Here is a 17422-nt window from a genome sequence, read left to right as displayed (position 1 = left end):
TATTTAATGACAAACTCTTTTTCTCATATCAAGTAAATCCCATCCCTAAAATAGCACATGCACATCACCCACACGTATATTTGCAGGGTTGGGGAGTAACGGATTACTTGTAACTGGATTACGTATTTAAAATACAAAATATAAGTAAATGTATTCCACTACAGTTACAATTTAAATAATGGGTAATTAGAATACAGATACATTCAAAAAGTATTTTGATTAATGAAGTGATTACTTTGCATTTTATTGTCATTTGATTCATTTAATATTTAGTCCTTTCAGATGGAAAACATTTATACATATAAATGACTCGATCCAAAGTGCATTTGAACAGCGTAGAAACACTTTCTTATGATGTGTTACATTCATACGAGCAGACAGAGAAGTAGGTTTTAAGTTTGGAGCAGAAGAAATAGAAATAAACCTTGTGTAAATTGTTAGCTTTACGCTAAGCTAAAATGCTATTTCTAGCCATTTTACATGCACACGTTACCAGACACGATAAACAAATATTATCAAGAAAATTCATGTTGGATCATAATTTCTTTTTTTCTAGTAAGAGCTTTGATATTAGGGCAAAAATCATATTCTTGATTATAATTTTTGTTTTGATTTCCTGTAAAAATAATATCTAAAAATGCTTAAAACAAGATTAATTGATCTTGTTTTAGAAACAACACTGCATAAGATATTTAAGTTACGAAATTAAAACAAAGTTAACGAAATGCGTTACAAATTACATTTTACAGCATGTATTCTGTAATCTGTGGAATACATTTGAAAAGTAACCCTCCCAACCCTGTAGTACATGTGATGTATTTTTTTAACATCTGGAATACGTCTTTAAGACGTTTACTCTCAGATGTCAATAAGACCTACAGCAGATGTCTTTGAGACGTTTATGATTAGAATATTTGTAAATCTGGTCTTTTTAAGATGTTTAGCAGATGTTTATTGGAATTTGATGGTTTCCAGATGAAACGCTCTTAAACAGACATCTCGGAGATGTACGTGTGCTATCTGGGATATATCTGAACGGGCAAAACATCTTGCATCAAGACCACCAGCAAAAAGAAAAACAAAGATCCTTTAATATCAATGAATTAATGTTCCAATAAAACAGTGTTCACAAACATTTCTAAAGATGAAAGCCAGTATGGAAAAAAATGTATACATTAAAAGAAGGAAACAAAAAAGAAAGTACACAATGCTCTGACTGCCACGGAATTAAGAAAATAAAACACTGTCAAGGTATAAAGTCAAGTCTTCAATCCTTGTGAGCAAGAAGAGTCTAGAGTAGATGCTGCTCTTGCAGGTTGTAACATCTTTAAACTGGGTTAATGTCTATGCAACATCTGTCTGAGCCTTTGGATTCTCATGAGCACCACTGACCATTACATCTTCACATATCGAACTTTCAAAGGAGCTTCTGGTCACTGTAAGGTGAGAGATTGATGCACAAAGATAAACAACTTTAGCAATTTTCTGAGCCATTGTTTTGTTCTGAGCCAGACTTTTAAAGTGATCTTTCACCCAAAAATCAACCATTTACTCACCCTCATGATATCGCAGATGTGTATGACTTTCTTTCTTCACCAGAACACATTTGAAGAAAAAGATCTCAGCTCAGTAGGTCCTTAAAATGCAAGTGAATGGAGATTTCTCTTTTAAAGATACAAAAATCACAGACTGTCAGCATAAACGTCATCCATACGACTCCAGATGTTAAATTAATGACTTTTAATAGCTTATGACTATGACACGATCACAAAAGTGATTGTATCACTTTAGAAGACATTAGTTTAACCGCCGGTGTCGCATCGATGACGTTTATGCTGACTGTCTGTGATTTTTGTAGCTTTAAAAGAGAAATCTCCATTCACTTGCATTTTAAGGACCAACTGAGCTGAGATATTTTCTATTTTTCTTCAAATGTGTTCTGGTGAAGAAAGAAAGTCATACACACCTGGGATATCATGAAGGTGAGTAAATGATGAGATAATTTTCATTTTTGGGTGAACTATCCCTTTAACCAACTGGTGTCAAAGTAATTTATAACACATGTATGAAGTCAGTTCACTGTCCAAATATTTTTGTAAAAAAAAAAACCTCAAAAGTTGTGGTCAAAGCTGATATTTAATTGAAACAATTAAAGCCTTATGAATTGAAAACGTTTTAAAATCAGCCAAACTCATTATGATTACCCAAGTGATCTAGAGCACAAGTGACAAGCATGTAATTATGCTCTTCAGAGCAATTAACCAAATAATTACACCTCATCTAGGTATGGTCAAAGAGATGGTTTCCATAGCAACCGTTCTCAGGAGGTTAATTGCTCTCACGGCAGAGGATTAAAAGATGATTTAACAGTAGGAGAACTGAGTAAACAGCATTTGACAGAAAAAAAAATTAAAAATTTAATCACTGTTAATGAGGATCCAAAATGACTTTGATGAGGATTTCCTCTGATTTGTCACAAGAACATGAGAGCCAAAGCAAAGTGAGGATTACCTGTTCTGTAAGCTCTGATACATATAAAGCATATAAAGTAAAATAACAGCCCGCAATATATTGGTGTTGTGGAGACTTATGAATGTGGATCACACACCTGGTTTTCAGGTGTGCTGTAAGAGGGTGCTGTCGCCCCCATGTGCCTGAAAGCGGCAATTCTGCTGGGCTGCCCACGCAATGTCACTGTGATTGTGGTGGGGGCTTTCAGCCCTGCTGACAACCACACAGACACACAATCAAGAAATCTTTCTTACTATATTAAAGCATTTTTTTGTTTAAGATAACAGTACAACCAAATTAAGGCACTGCAAGTCCATCACTCACAGCAGTTTTCATTCCCATGGCACTGCTGTTAATAAGGTCTATATATAGGCTACTGATTTAATCCATTTTTCCTATTTTATTATCGACATCAGGACTTTAGGTTATAATTTATACAAATCCCCGTCATTTTAAACAACTTCTATTAGTTGAAATACATTTTTCAAAGTATTAACAGCATGTGGCATCTCAATAAAAGCTGCATGCACAATATTTATAAAATAAGTAAAATGCTGTTTAAAGTCATTTTCGACGTTAAGGACCCGTCAACTTCCAAAATGATTTTATATCAAGTACCAATCAACAGTGATTAGATGTTGTTAGAAATAGTTAAATGAAAGAATGTGGTTTAAAATCTATAACACTTCTCAAAGTATTCAAATTAGGAGCTCGTTTGGAGATTAATATTTGCATATTTTGTATACAATTACATAAAGGGAAATAAATGAAGACACAAAGTACTATAAGTGAACTAAATGTCAACATCTTGAATATTAATATTTTCTAACTCTTAATTATATATGTGCATTTCATATAAAATGGACATGGAAAAAACATGATTTATGGGGCATTTTACGAGGGACAGTTCTTAAAAAGAACTTGCAATAATAGTATTTACAAATCATTTGAAATATGAAAAAGGCTTTAATAAATCAGATGAAAATAAAAAGTCCCCTCAATACACTCAAATTCTTTCAAGATTACATATTTTACTTTCATAACATACATCAAAATTAATTAAGCCATCTTTAACTTAAATAATAGTGAAAAAAATAAGATATTTTGAGTTTTAATATTGTAATTTTGTTAAAGATTAAATTAGAAATTTTCTATAAAATTTAAATGTGCAATTATTTAAAATAAGCTTAACATTAAGTGTATGAAAAGTAAAACTGAAGTATTACAAATTCCTTTGACTTGACCCTTCCCCTATTTTGCGAGATAAAAATGCTTTTAATGTGGATTTCATTTACTTAATAAAGTGCTGCAAAATCTAGTGTTCATGCTTGTTGGGAGAAGATGGAGATAAAAATGATTCAACAATAAAAACAACATCAAAGAACAATGACAAAAAAAGAGGTACAAAATTGGACAGTTTGATGTTGGCTGTTTAATGAATGTCCTTACAAATGACATACATCTCTTCCAGCAAATAAAAACAGGTAAACAGAAAATAAAAATTAACAAAACAAATAATGGAACATAAAACATAATTATCTATTTCCCATCCACTTTTCGCTCTGTTTTGTTATCGACAAAGTGAAAATGATTAAAAGAAAGTTTGTGAAATTTGCAGTTTTCTGTCCGTTTCCATTCAAATGGCCTTTTATCGACAGAAATGGTGTGCGTGATGACGTCATGCCTAAAAAACACTTTGTCGCATAAGTTTTGGTTCATCGTAAAATAAATCTGCCCTTAAACCGTTTCCATACAGAAATGTGTGTATATCGCTAATTGTGTACCTTTCACCTCCCAGATGTCCCTAAAGTTTTTTCCTCTGACGTTTTGGTAAAATGGGGAGAGTATTAAGACAATTCATTGAAATTAGCCAGTTTAACAGTCTTTTTAATTTCATAATTTCAGAAATTCAATCAGAAGACGAGGAATTGCGATCAAAAGGGAGCAGTTGCTCTTCTGATAAGACTGTAATATTGGTCCTGATGTTCTGTCTATCGCAGGTTGCCACCGGTTCTGACCCGAAAGCAAATTGTCATGGCCCTGTTCAAGCTGACAACCTGCATTAAGTAGTGGAAGAAACTTTCAGTCTTAGTATAAGGACCATCAATCGATGTGTATATGTGGTGTGCACAGCTATTAAAGAAACACTGATGCGATGTAATATCAGGTTTACATATGATACATTCCTGATATTCAATATATTGAACAATCATCTAAAGCGTCTCATCACAACTGCAAACCCAAATATTTGTCCAGCAACTTTTAACGACCAACTAAACTTGATTGTCATCGAAATTAATTTTAGCATCATAATGCAATTTACATTTTCTGAAGAAGCTCAGCAAATACGATAAAAAAAGAGGGTTTGATTTCAAATATTTAAACGTTTTAAAATGTTCAAAAGTTTATTTTTTGAAAGTGAACTCATTGGACAAATAGTTGCAGAACATTCTGAGAATGTCATTCAGACGACTTTTCATCTTCAGAACAGGGTAAAGCAAATTTAAGTTTGTGTAAGGAAAAGGCAATTATATATTCCTAACAAAATATTTCTTTCGTTTGGTAGTTTATTTATTTTAATACAGGGAATTTTTTTCAAAAGCATTTTTTTGAAAAGCTAAACAATAATTTTATAGAATTGGTCTATGTGTTAGTGTTTAAAAACAGCACACTGAAGTTTTTCTCCTAGTATTGTGTATTTATTTTTAATTTAAAATATCTTTGTGCACAGAAATGACATGTTTACTGCATTGTGGGCTAATTCCATGAATGCCGTCTATTATTTTGAATGGTGTGGAAAAGCAATTTTAATAAATAAATGGATGTCTACCTTGATTAATCTCAAAGAGTGGCAATTCATTTGTTCTCCTTGCACTTGTCGATGACCGGTGCATGATACGAGATATTTGTGTTGGCACACTGGAAGTGTCATGACACAGATCTGTGCAGGTATGCCATTAAGACCAATCCATAACAGTGCGCGTAATGCTTCAAGTAAAATAAATTAGCTTTCAAGGATGTATACCTTGTCGTCATGATTAATGCAGGCTAACGATTAGGGTAAATTCTTTCATGTGACACTAATTAATGCCAATTTTCTCAACAAAAAGTGTTTCAAACCAGTTTTTCGTGACATTTGAAGTATCTAAATAGTTAATGCGCTAGAGTTCAACATAAAAATAATGTTGACACTAGTGAAATCTTTGTGATAATTTGCGTTTCCTTCATCTATATTGGTAAACTTTTTGATGTGCTACACTTTTTGTCGCAAAAAAACCCTTGGATGGAAACGTAGTTAATGAGGTGGTTATCTTTAGCACACCAGACAAATGGAAGCAGATGATGTAGGAATTTAAAAGCTGAAACTATCAAAATGTCTTATTTTATAGTACTGATTGCCATTTCAATATTTTGGCTCAGCTACAGTGAAATGTTGGCCCCTAGCAGCCACTACAAAAAACTATGCATGTCAAAAAGTACATTAATATGCAAGTAAAAAATATTGGTTGACCAAATCCAATATCACCAAATGCCCTCTACATGCATTAACCAGTACAAATCTACAAAAACGTTGGTGTTTATGGTACATATTTACATGCTCAGGTGACTATATTTATTGCTGTAGCTAAAAACATATCAAACATTTACCAAATGTAACCAACCCGCATAAAAAACTGTTAGCATAACTGTGCTAACTTTACAACTGGATTTGACTTTTGACCTGATTGCTGCATCAGTGACCTCAATCCCTACTCATCGCGGTCGTCGCTGTTTGGAACGCTGTGTCGTCAGTTTCGAGGAGGACGTACCCGCGCTCTGGCTGGAGACGTGAGCCAGTCCAGGCAGACTACTGGCTAGTTTGGCCAGACCGCCGTTGGTGAGGAGTTGGTGGATGGCCATGGTTTTGGTTACCCCGGAGCCGGTAGACACGACTGGTACTGCCCGGACTACAGTGCCGCTGCCTGGGCTGAGAGAGCTCAAGATCTGCCCCTGGGGCTTCCCTCCCGACACCTGCAACAAAAAATAAATAGCTGTTAAAAGCTCATGAAAAACCAAAACACATATTGTTAACAGATATGTACAGGTTGCACATCATTAAAACAATGACTGCACTCATTATTGTTTATAGGAAAGTGGTTATTTTTCTTTTTATAGAGCCATTTCGTTCTTCTGCTTTAAAAACAAAAGTTGAAGCAACATCACAAAAATTAAGTATATGTGTAAACTCTGATTTATGTTTGGCAGAACAGTGCACATGAGTAGATTCTGAGTGTTTATCCACATTTTTCAGGAGAAGGAACACTTCTATCCAATCACAGCGCTGCCTCATGCATGAGCTTGCATTACAGAAGAGGATTCAAACTTATGGACTTAACAGTTGTTCCAGACAGGTGCAAGACTTCATAGGAACTCTGGTATCAGTAATGCAAGCAGATTTTACACAAAACACTGTGGTGAGACCAAAATCTCTGGTCAGAATGAACCACAGTCCATAACTGGACCGGCACGAGCATGTTTGTTGGCCAGTCGTTGCTGTGCTCTGAACATGAAGCAACGGTGTATGAGGGGAGGCTTCTGTTTAGATGGTGCACATACTCCATGTCATCTTCTCACAGTGTGTCTGATCATAAATAGGATAACACTACGGTTTGTTCAAAAACAGAAGACTGACGAAAACCGAGAACTCAGTCATGTCAACTCTCTTTTTTGAATCCTTTACATGTGCAAAAGTTTCCAGGATATCAGCCTACACGGTTTACCTGCATTAAACTGTCATGACAATAGAGTTGAAATACTGGATAACTTTACACAGACAAGGTTAGTAAGTGATTTTATCACACTAGAGTGATGTTAACATGCATTATGCTCAAGTATTGTGGCTATACGTTAGGAAAACATTGTGCATTTTTTTCCCTCCCCTATTATTCCCAATTTTGAGTGCCCAATTCCCAATGCACTCTAAGTCCTCGTGGTGGCACAGTGACTCGCCTCAATCCAGGTGGCGGAGGACGAATCTCAGTTGCCTCCGTGTCGGAGACCATCAACCCATGCATCTTATCACGTGGCTTGAGCGAGTTACCGCGGCGCCATAGCATGAGTGGAGGCTTCACGCTATTCTCCGGGACATCCGCGCACAACTCACCACATGCCCCACCAAGAGCAAGAACAACATTATAGCGACCACGAGGAGGTTACCCCATGTGACTCTACCCTCCCTAGCAAACAGGCCAATTTGGTTGCTTAGGAGAACTTGTATTAAACCTGAAACAATCCTTGTTTGAATAAACATCTATGAAATAAATGTAAAGTCTCAAAGCAGTGTTGGTTTTGATTTTTGTTTTGCTTTTCTCAATTCATTCTCAAATGTTTGGAACAAATATCCAAATCTTTTTGCAGATTTGCAGTGTTATACCGTTATCAATCTTCACACTTTTGTCCCATGACTGATATACAGCAAAGTGCCCCAACTCTTGTTTTCATCTCCACTCAGTGTGATGTTCAGCAATCTCTGTTGTTAGTGTGTTTTGGAAAATGCTCCCGTCTTCCCACCCCTTTTGCCTTCACACATTTTTACATATTTTAACACCCATTTGATGAGCCTTTATTTTCAGTCTGAGGTGTGAATTAGTGCTGAACTAGGGGGGTTTCAAGACACTTTAAATGTATCATGAAACTCTTATGATCATGCTTATTACAGTCAAAAATGTAACTAAAGGAAAAAGAAAACTGATAAATATCTGAAGGGACTGTTCACCAAAACTTCTGCCATCATTTATTCACCCATATGTCATTCAAACCTGTTTGACTTTCTTCTGTGGAACACAACAAAAAACAGTGCAGAATGTTCAGAGTGCTCTTGATCATAATGGGGATTGGTAATGACAAAAAATGCACCATGAAAGTACTATAAATGGAGTGCATATGACTTGTGTGCGAAGTCTTCTGAAGCCATACAATAGTTATCAATTCAAATCTGTTATGTTAAAACTTATCTTGCAAAGTTTGATGTCAACAACCAATGACTTTTGCTGTTATTGCAATCAAACCTGTTACGAAGCAAAGTTTGAATGGACATAGGAGCAAATTAGGAATGAAAATGATTAATCGATAATCTATTAATCGTCGCTAATAATTTTATCAATAAAGCTAATCGGTCGTTGATTGTTTTCAAGACAAATGCATTCAGTAATCATGTCTTTGATAAGGCTGTCTATACAGTCATCCGCCGCTAGAGGTTGCATGTCATGTCCGCATCTGAGAAGAATGGCATAGATGTAATCAGTGTTGGAGCGTTTCTCTATAAATGAACATTATGTTAAAGTACAACATGAAAACAAGCACAGTTGATCTGCTGGTCTTCCTCGTTTCATCCCAACCAACAATTTTGCGTTAGTGATCGCTGGGAAAGCAGATTCAGCTGACATCTCGCCAGCACACACAGTATGTTATGTAGGCTACTGTGTTATGATTAAATAAATATATATGTCCAAAGGTCTGAAATATCTCACGATACACTATGTGATGTTTTAATGAACTCAAATATGAAAGAGTTTTTCATCTTTGCACTGGATGCTTCTGTCACCAGGACAAAACCTTGTGTGTGTAAGCATACTTTGCAATAAAGCTTACTCTGATTCTATATCTTGTTTACAATTTATAACTAACAGTATTTCATTAACAGCAGTTAAACAATTGATAAATCTGTACTAAACATAGCCTAAATGTATTAAAATGCACTGAACTAAGAATATTTTAAGAGGACATTCCCAACTTGCATTTCTTAAATGTAATATTTAAACTATATTTAAACAGTAGGCCACATGCACATATTATTTGGAGTTCTCCACGTGTGTTTTGCGGCATTAACATAAACGCTTAATTCATTAATTAATTGACCGATAATATCCATGATGAACGGTTATGAAAATCTCTGAAAATTGACATCCCTAGGAGTCCATCTGTTGGACATGATTTGGGAAGGCACACACCTGTCTATATAAGGTCTCACAGCTGAAAAATTCATAGAGCAAAAACCAAGTCTTGAGGTCAAAAGGAACTGCCTGCAGAGCTCAGAGACAGGATTGTGTCGAAAAAGCACTCAGAAAAGCACTCAGACTGTGAGAAACAAGATTCTCTGGTCTGATGAAACAAAGATTGAACTGTTTGGCCTCGATTCAAAGCGTCATGTCTGGAGGAAACCAGGCACCGCTCATCACCTGTGCAACACCACCCCAACAGTGAAGCATGGTGGTGGTGGCATCATGCTGTGGGGGTGTTTTCTAGCAGCAGGTACTGGGGGACTGGTCAGGGTTGAAGGAAAGCAGAATATGAAAAACCTTTTCCTTAATGAAAATCTGGTTCAGAGTGCCCAGGAAATCAAACTGGGCCTGAGGTTCACCTTCCATCAGGACAATGACCCCAAGCACAAAGCCAAGACAACGCAAGAGTGGCTTAGGGACAACTCTGTGAATGCCCTTGAAAAGCCCAGCCAGAGCCCGGTCTTGAACCCAATTGAACATCTCTAGAGAGACCTGAAAATGTTTATGCACTGACGGTTGCCATCCAACCTGACAGAGCTTGAGAGGATCTGCAGAGACAAAAACGGCTGAAAATCCCCAAATCCATGTGTGCAATGATTGTCGCATCATACCCAAAAAGACTTGAGGATGTAATCTCTGCTAAAAGGTGCTTCAACTAAGTACTGAGTTAAGGGTCTGAATACTTAGGCCAATGTGATATTTCAGTTTTTTGCTTTGTCATTATGGGGTATGGCTTGTAGATTGATGTGAAAAAATAAATATATAATTTAAAGCATTTTAGCATAAGGCTGCAACATAACAAAATGTGAAAAAAAATTCTAAGGGTCTTAATTGAACTTTTTCACACCCCGGGTTTTGGAATGAGAACGTAAATGTTTCCAGGGTAAACTTTAACAGGGGTGAATGGGAAATCACAGCAAATATTATTTTCATTTACCCATTTGTGTCAAGAGCAAAATAAAAAAATCCACTATTACAGTTGAATGTCTTTCCAGAAGAAAGAAAAAATAGAGAGCGTTGGATTAAGAACATGCCAAATTTACGGTCACGCTCCAGCAGCTGTAATGATAACCCCATCGCAGCTGTGGTAATATTTTTTTTTTTTTAACTAATTCCATGGTAATATAACAAAGCATAATGCTATAAATTTACACTCAATATTTAAAAAATGTACAATACAATTTTTATTCCGAGATTTACGCAGATAAATACGGAGAAAACTGAAATTTCCTAATATTTCCATATTTTCCATGACAGTTGGAACCCTGTGCATGAGTCGCCATTCACTTATATTGTATGGAAAAGAGCAGTGTGAAAATTTTGCTCAATGTTCTCCTTTTGTGTTTCATGGAAGTAAGAAATCTATCTGGGTTTATGGATTTTTTTTAAATCTCAGATTTTCTAACTGGACTCACTCTTCTGAATCCCACACGGTGTATCAAATGATGACTGACCAGCTCAGTGAGACATGTGCAAGGGACATTTGGGAACTGCTGCATTTTAGATTGTGCATGTTTATTATAGACAGGCTAAACAGGAGCACACAGGTATTAAACCTAAAGATATTCGATGTGATTTGATTCGATCGGGGTGCCATGTTGGTGTTTAAGTAGCATGATGTGACGGCTGGCACCTGAGAGGTGGAGGACACGCCTGTTGATTTAGTGTTGATCTCTTGCAGACTGAGGCTGAGGCCCTGCAGCAGACTACTGGCAAAAGAAGCTGAACACATACACAAAATCAGAAAGGATTTAACCAAAGACCTTGCAGATGACTGCTGACAGTATCTGAAGGCTGCTGTACCTTGAGCAGCTGTAGTGGCCTGCGCATGGACAGGAGAGGAAGAACTGGACATCATGCTGCCCTGTAGGCTATGAAACGACCCCTCACTAGATCCCAGAGCTCCAGAAACCTCTCCCAGACCCCCTGACCTAATAAAGCACAGAACATCAGATCAAATATAGGATACCGCAAAATTTAGGCAAAGGTTTGCGTGAAAACAACAACCTAAGTCTAACAGATGTAGAGATGAATTTAGAGATGAAAAAAAAAAAACGAACCTTTGTGCACTGAGCAGCTCAGACAGTTCTTTGACCCCTGATACGGTCTGGCCAACTGTCACTCCAAGGGGCTTTCCTGACAAACCCACTGCACAGAAAAAACAAATACACATTTAATTGCATGCAGGTGGCAGGATAGTCTTGACACAGTATTTCATTTTTTTGTAGGCCTCTATTTTAATTAAGAATATAGCTTAACTGAAAACAAAAACATGTCTCTGAACCAATCATATAATTCTATTCAGATAATTCTAAGAACTGTTCACGCTCATTAGCATGGAAAGCTTTTAATCCACAGGGAGACACATATAAACAGAGATGACTGGAAACCCATAGTCTGACATTCCAGGAAAAACACACCAGGAACACACTATACAATAAACAGGGAGTCATAAATCACCACTGGTGTAACGCAGGAATGTACAGAGTTTGTGAACATCAGTAAGATGTTAAAAAAGATTTTAAAAACATGTTGTGCTCATCACTGCTGTTATAAGTATTTTTACAAATGCTGCACTTAAATTACTGTCAAATTAATGTTACACATTTTAAATATAATAATAGATATATTTAAAAAAACAGGATATCTGGAACAGATATACACAAAGTTTAATTTAGCCTCAGGCTGCATGTGTTTCCTCCCTCTCTTACTCGTGGCAAGCACAGGAAAAGATCCTCTCGCTAGAGAGGTAAATCTAGTAGTTCAAAAAATCACTTTGGTGGTGGTACGGGAACCAGATTTCTGAAATGTCGGCTTGTAAGTCGCTATGGATGTTTTCACATTCTTCGTTAACTCTGTGCATGCTTACTAGTTATTTTTCCACTGAGCAGGCAAATACACGCAACTTTTCAACAATTTATTTTTCTCACCTTTTCAAAAATGTCCTGACTGTTTTAAAGTTAAAGGTGCTTCAAGCAATTTTAGCATTCTGAAGCTTTCACGTTACCGAGTCGTTGAATTAGCCACGCCTCCTCATTCCAAAACCCTGCCCTCCAAAGATCATTTTGAGACCAAAACACAGCAGAAGAGCATCACTGTGTGTTCCTGTGGCCGTCAAATTCAACAGTGGCACAATAGCGCCCTCAACTGACAAACATTATGAATCAAAGCCTGAAATGATCCACTTCAAATGAGAATGAGCAAAATCATTGACAGGTGAAAAGCATCAATGTCCGCAGTCACATTTTTGTTTGCTGTTTACCGGTGAGATATCTCAGGGCACTCATTTCATTAATATCTTTAAGTGAGTAGGATTTTTTTTTTTTCATACTTTTCCATGAAAAATATTGCTTACAGCACCTTTAAAGACCTTTTACTTTGTGAATTCCGTCAAGCAGTCTAGTTTTATAAGGTTTCTTTTTTTGACTAGTCAACTCCATTTTCATTTAACCATCAGTGAAATTGGTCTTTCCACACATCCCAAGTTATAAGGGGTGACTTCAGTTCCACCATCTGGATATGTGGATGTTTAATGCGTAGTTCACCAAGAAAAACAATTCTGTCATCATTTCTTCAGCCGCATGTTGTTCAAAACCCGAATGACTTTCTTTCGTGAAACACAAAAGGTGATGGTTTGAAGAATTTTTACGCTGTTTTTTTTTCTTTCTTTCAATTCAAATGGAAGCATATTGTGAATAGGAGCTTTTAAGCTCCAAAAAGGACAAAAAAACTCCAAAAAATGGCATAAAGTCATTCATTCTCTTTTTCCTCTGCCATAGCTCTCAAAACTCATTTGTGTTTGCTCATGTTCAGAAAGAAAACCATTTTGGCAAACACATAACTAGTAGGGGTGTATTCATATTCTCAATACATTCATATCCTTGGGAGCAATTTCCAAAAGCCTGAAGGTACCACGTTCATCTGTACAAACAATAGTACGCAAGTATAAACACCATGGGACCACGCAGCCATCATGCTCAGGAAGGAGACATTCGGTCTACTAGAGATGAACGTAGTTTGGTGCGAAGTGCAAATCAATCCCAGAACAACAGCAAAGGACCTTGGAGGAAACGGGTAGACATGTATCTATATCCACAGTTAAACACAGTCCTATATCAACATAAACTGAAAGGCTGCTTAGCAAGGAAGAAGCCACTGCTCCAAAACTGCCATAAAAAAAGCCAGACTACAGTTTGCAAGTGCACCTGGGACATAGATCTTACTTTTTGGAGACATTTCCTCTGGTCTAATGAAGCAAAAATGTAACTGTTTGGCCATAATGACCATCGTCAAGTTGTGGGGGTGATTTGCTGCACTTCACAAAAAAATATGGCATCATGAGGAAGGAAAATTATGTGGATATATTCAAGTAACATCTCAAGACATCAGCCAGGATGTTAAAGCTCGGTCACAAATGGGTCTTCCAAATGGACAATGACCACAAGTATACCTCCAAAGTTGTGGCAAAATGGCTTAAGGACAACAAAGTCAAGGTATTGGAGTGGCCATCACAAAGCCCTGACCTCAATCCAATAGAAAATTTGTGGGCAGAACTGAAAAAGTATGTGCGAGCAAGGAGGCCTACAAACCTGACTCAATTACACCAGTTCTGTCTGGAGGAATGGGCCAAAATTCCAGCAACTTATTGTGAGAAGCTTGTGGAAGGCTACGCAAAACGTTTGACCCAAGTTAAACTATTTAAAGGCAATGATACCAAATACTAACAAAGTGTATGTAAACTTCTGACCCACTGGGAATGTGATGAAAGAAATAAAAGCTGAAATAAATCAAATAATTCTCTACTATTATTCTGATATTTCACATTCTTATAAATAAAGTAGTGATCCTAACTGACCTAAGACAGGGAATGTTTTCTGCAATTAAATGTCAGGAATTGTGAAAAACTGAATATAAATGTATTTGGCAAGGGTGTATGTAAACTTCTGACTTCAACTGTAAATATGAATTAGTTACAAGTGTGACTTAATGGAGACATGTGTAAGCACGTGCCCTCATAGCTCTCCCTTCATAGACGTGCACTGAACTCTTCTATCGCCCTTCACAAGATCACGCCCGCCCTCAGTTCCATCCGTAACCCTCATTGAAACTTCAAGCTGAACAGCTTTTGAGCTCCTCGTGTCTGATCTCTTCAGGACTTCACTGACTGTCACACGAGCAAATGACAGCTTGCACTCTTGACTTGAGTGAAACACACTCAAAGCAGTGTATAGCTGCTAACTGACCGCACGGCCACTACTGAAATAAAATGCTTTCATTGCGGGAAAACTTAGCCGTTATTTTTTATTGTAAGATAAATAGTCCCATTTTACTGGTATTATTGTTTAGTTGGGGACTTGGCTGGCAGAAAACATTTAAGTTGAAGACATCTTGTTGAAACTTCTTTTTTTCCTTTACTTATTTGATTATGAGGCCTTTAGGAAACAGAAGGTAGTCACATGATATTACTTTAATGCGGTGATATTTGGATTGTTTTACTGATTCAGGGTTCCCATGGTCATAGAAAACCTGGAAATATTAGGGAATTTTAAAATAGTTTTCCAGGCTTGGAAAAGTCATGCAAATAAATAAAATCTTTAAAAATAATGGAATTTTTAAAAGTGAAATATAGGATATTGGGAACATTCGTAGTTATGCTTGGCTTTAAAATATTTCATCGGCACATTGTACTTCCAAGAAGCCTGTATGTGCATGTATTTAATGTTTTCTTTAAGATGCATTTGGTGCTATAAACAATCTTAAGTATTCTGTCATTTCCTTGGCTGCGTTTACATTTGGCATTAACATGCGACCTGTATCTAGATGTTGTCCACATACGCATTGAAAAGAAGTGTTAAAAGACTTTTTAAATTGGAATGTGTTCTTATCTGCTTGTCCTGATGCCGAGGTAGTTGGGCGCGTGTTGTGATTGGATATCAATGTAATCTAAATGTTATCCAGCCATCATATCTGCATTCACAGATCGATGTCACACAAACCCCATCCACTATTATCATGCCCTCTTTCTAAGGGCTAATGGCATGCTTAAGTTTACCTGGCTGTTTCTCCCGTTTGTAAGTGTTTCCTGTCCGTTGCCGTTTTTGACCCTTTCGTGAAATACTTTTTAGCTCTTGTACACCTGCGTAAATGCTGACTGACAATAAATTGATCCTTGAACTTACAACTCTAGCATTGTATACTTTGTTTACATAAAGGATTCAGGACTCACAAGCATCAGCATATAAGCTTGCTTTTATACCTTAAGTGTAGTTAGATAGCATATGATCTTATTTATGTTACTAAATCTTTGACTGGAGACAAAATAAGGACTTATTTGAATGTTTTAGTTCTTGGCTTGTGTAAGTATCAACAGTGTGCATCACATATTGATGATGATAACACATGATATGTGGGTAATATCAGATATATAATACGTTTATTTTCATACTTCTCAGAACACCTTGTGATATATTATCAAATGTTTTTTTTGCGGTCCCAATGCTTCAAAATTATTTTATTTAAATTTCTACCTCGTTAGTACCTGCGAAATGTGTAATGCCTTGTTGACGCGCATTTGATGACATAATCGAATACTACTGCACGGGAAAAAGAGATCCGATTAGTTATCTTGACTGAGGCTAGTTGATGTGTGTGTTCCCATTAGGTGATGATATCATCTGCTTGATTGAATCATGGTTATCGTATGTTAATGCCAAGTGTAAATGGAGCCTAAGACACATTACCGTGAGTATTAAAAGAATCCTATAAATGCATTTTAAAAAACACAAATTGTTAATCTAACCAAATTTCATTGTGTATCAAATTGTTCTGAATTTCCCAAAAACATTTTTAATAAAATTTGAATCAAAAACCTATGAACTAGCACATACATTTTAATTTTAACCATTTTCACTTCTCTACTCTCTCTCTCTGTGGGCACGCTGTATGTGCATGTGTGTGTGTGAGAGAGAGTTCAAAAAGCCATTTTACATGCAAAAACAATGCAAATGCAACTAATGACGGATAAAAAAAAATAAACCATGGCGGAAATTTTACAAATCAGATGCGTCATTTTTTTGTAGCGTAACCTCTGATTGGAACATGTATTCTGTACCATGCAGCATACTGTATTACCACAATATAGATGATACTTTTTGTATAGGTTGACACTAGGGTTGCACGATATTTTTAATTTACCATAATTTCGCAAATGTACTTATTGCGATATGCATATCTCAAGAGAAAATATTATTAAATGAACATCACCCACATCTCCCGAACCGCTGCATCAATATTTTCTCCTGTGTTTTCCACATTTCTGTGCAAATCAGTGCAATAATGGGTGCAAGCTCATCTGTCATGTTATTTGTTGGCATGTTATCGTGAATAAACTCTCCCGTTGTAATGCGCGTGGGTTTGTGACAGAATTTGTAGGTTCATTCGGGCACGAATGGTCATGTGTTTGATACACTTAGTCTGCACGCAGTCCTGTTTTTGTGCTTGGCTTTAGTGCATGCACTTAACATGCATCTTTGTTTCTTTGATTCAGAATCGTTTCAGAAAGAATCGCGATGCACCGCTGAATCAAAAGCAAATGTCTAAAACAAGCACTTCTGGTCATAAATTTTCAAAATAAGAGTCCCACACTGAATGAATACAAATATGAAATACATTGTAGAAATAAAATATTTTACAACAGATTATTTTAGGATATCCTGCAATATGGTCAAAGTAACTATATTCATATGCTTTTTACAAAAAATACAATTAAGGATTAATTTTAATATCTGCAACATAACGAATGGTAAAACTGTACATATTATATGCAGTCTACACAAATCATGCAGCCCTAGTTGACACAACTCCACCCCTAG

At 36.5% G+C, this 17422-nt stretch overlaps 1 protein-coding gene across 7 annotated transcripts in view; it reads right to left on the bottom strand.

Moving 5' to 3' along the window:
- Nucleotides 1–799: 799 nt before the first annotated feature.
- kansl3 (KAT8 regulatory NSL complex subunit 3) overlaps nt 800–17422 on the bottom strand; it is a 51345-nt gene continuing 34722 nt past the window's right edge. For 2 of the 7 annotated variants that reach the window (XM_052108038.1, XM_052108040.1), the window contains 6 exons: nt 11612–11699; nt 11355–11482; nt 11185–11273; nt 6321–6522; nt 2609–2724; nt 800–1436 (listed from right to left, as the gene is read on the bottom strand). In XM_052108038.1, the coding sequence (XP_051963998.1) occupies nt 1434–1436; nt 2609–2724; nt 6321–6522; nt 11185–11273; nt 11355–11482; nt 11612–11699 (626 nt within the window). In that variant the 3' untranslated portion in view covers nt 800–1433. Of the gene's footprint in view, nt 1437–2608; nt 2725–3826; nt 6523–11184; nt 11274–11354; nt 11483–11611; nt 11700–17422 lie in introns of those variants that run through there. The other 5 variants (XM_052108039.1, XM_052108045.1, XM_052108042.1 and 2 more) reach the window with 4 other exon arrangements.

This window comes from Xyrauchen texanus, chromosome 37 (genome assembly GCF_025860055.1).
Source record: "Xyrauchen texanus isolate HMW12.3.18 chromosome 37, RBS_HiC_50CHRs, whole genome shotgun sequence".
NCBI classification, from domain to species: Eukaryota; Metazoa; Chordata; class Actinopteri; order Cypriniformes; family Catostomidae; genus Xyrauchen; species Xyrauchen texanus.
This window is presented reverse-complemented; position numbering and strand designations above follow the sequence as displayed.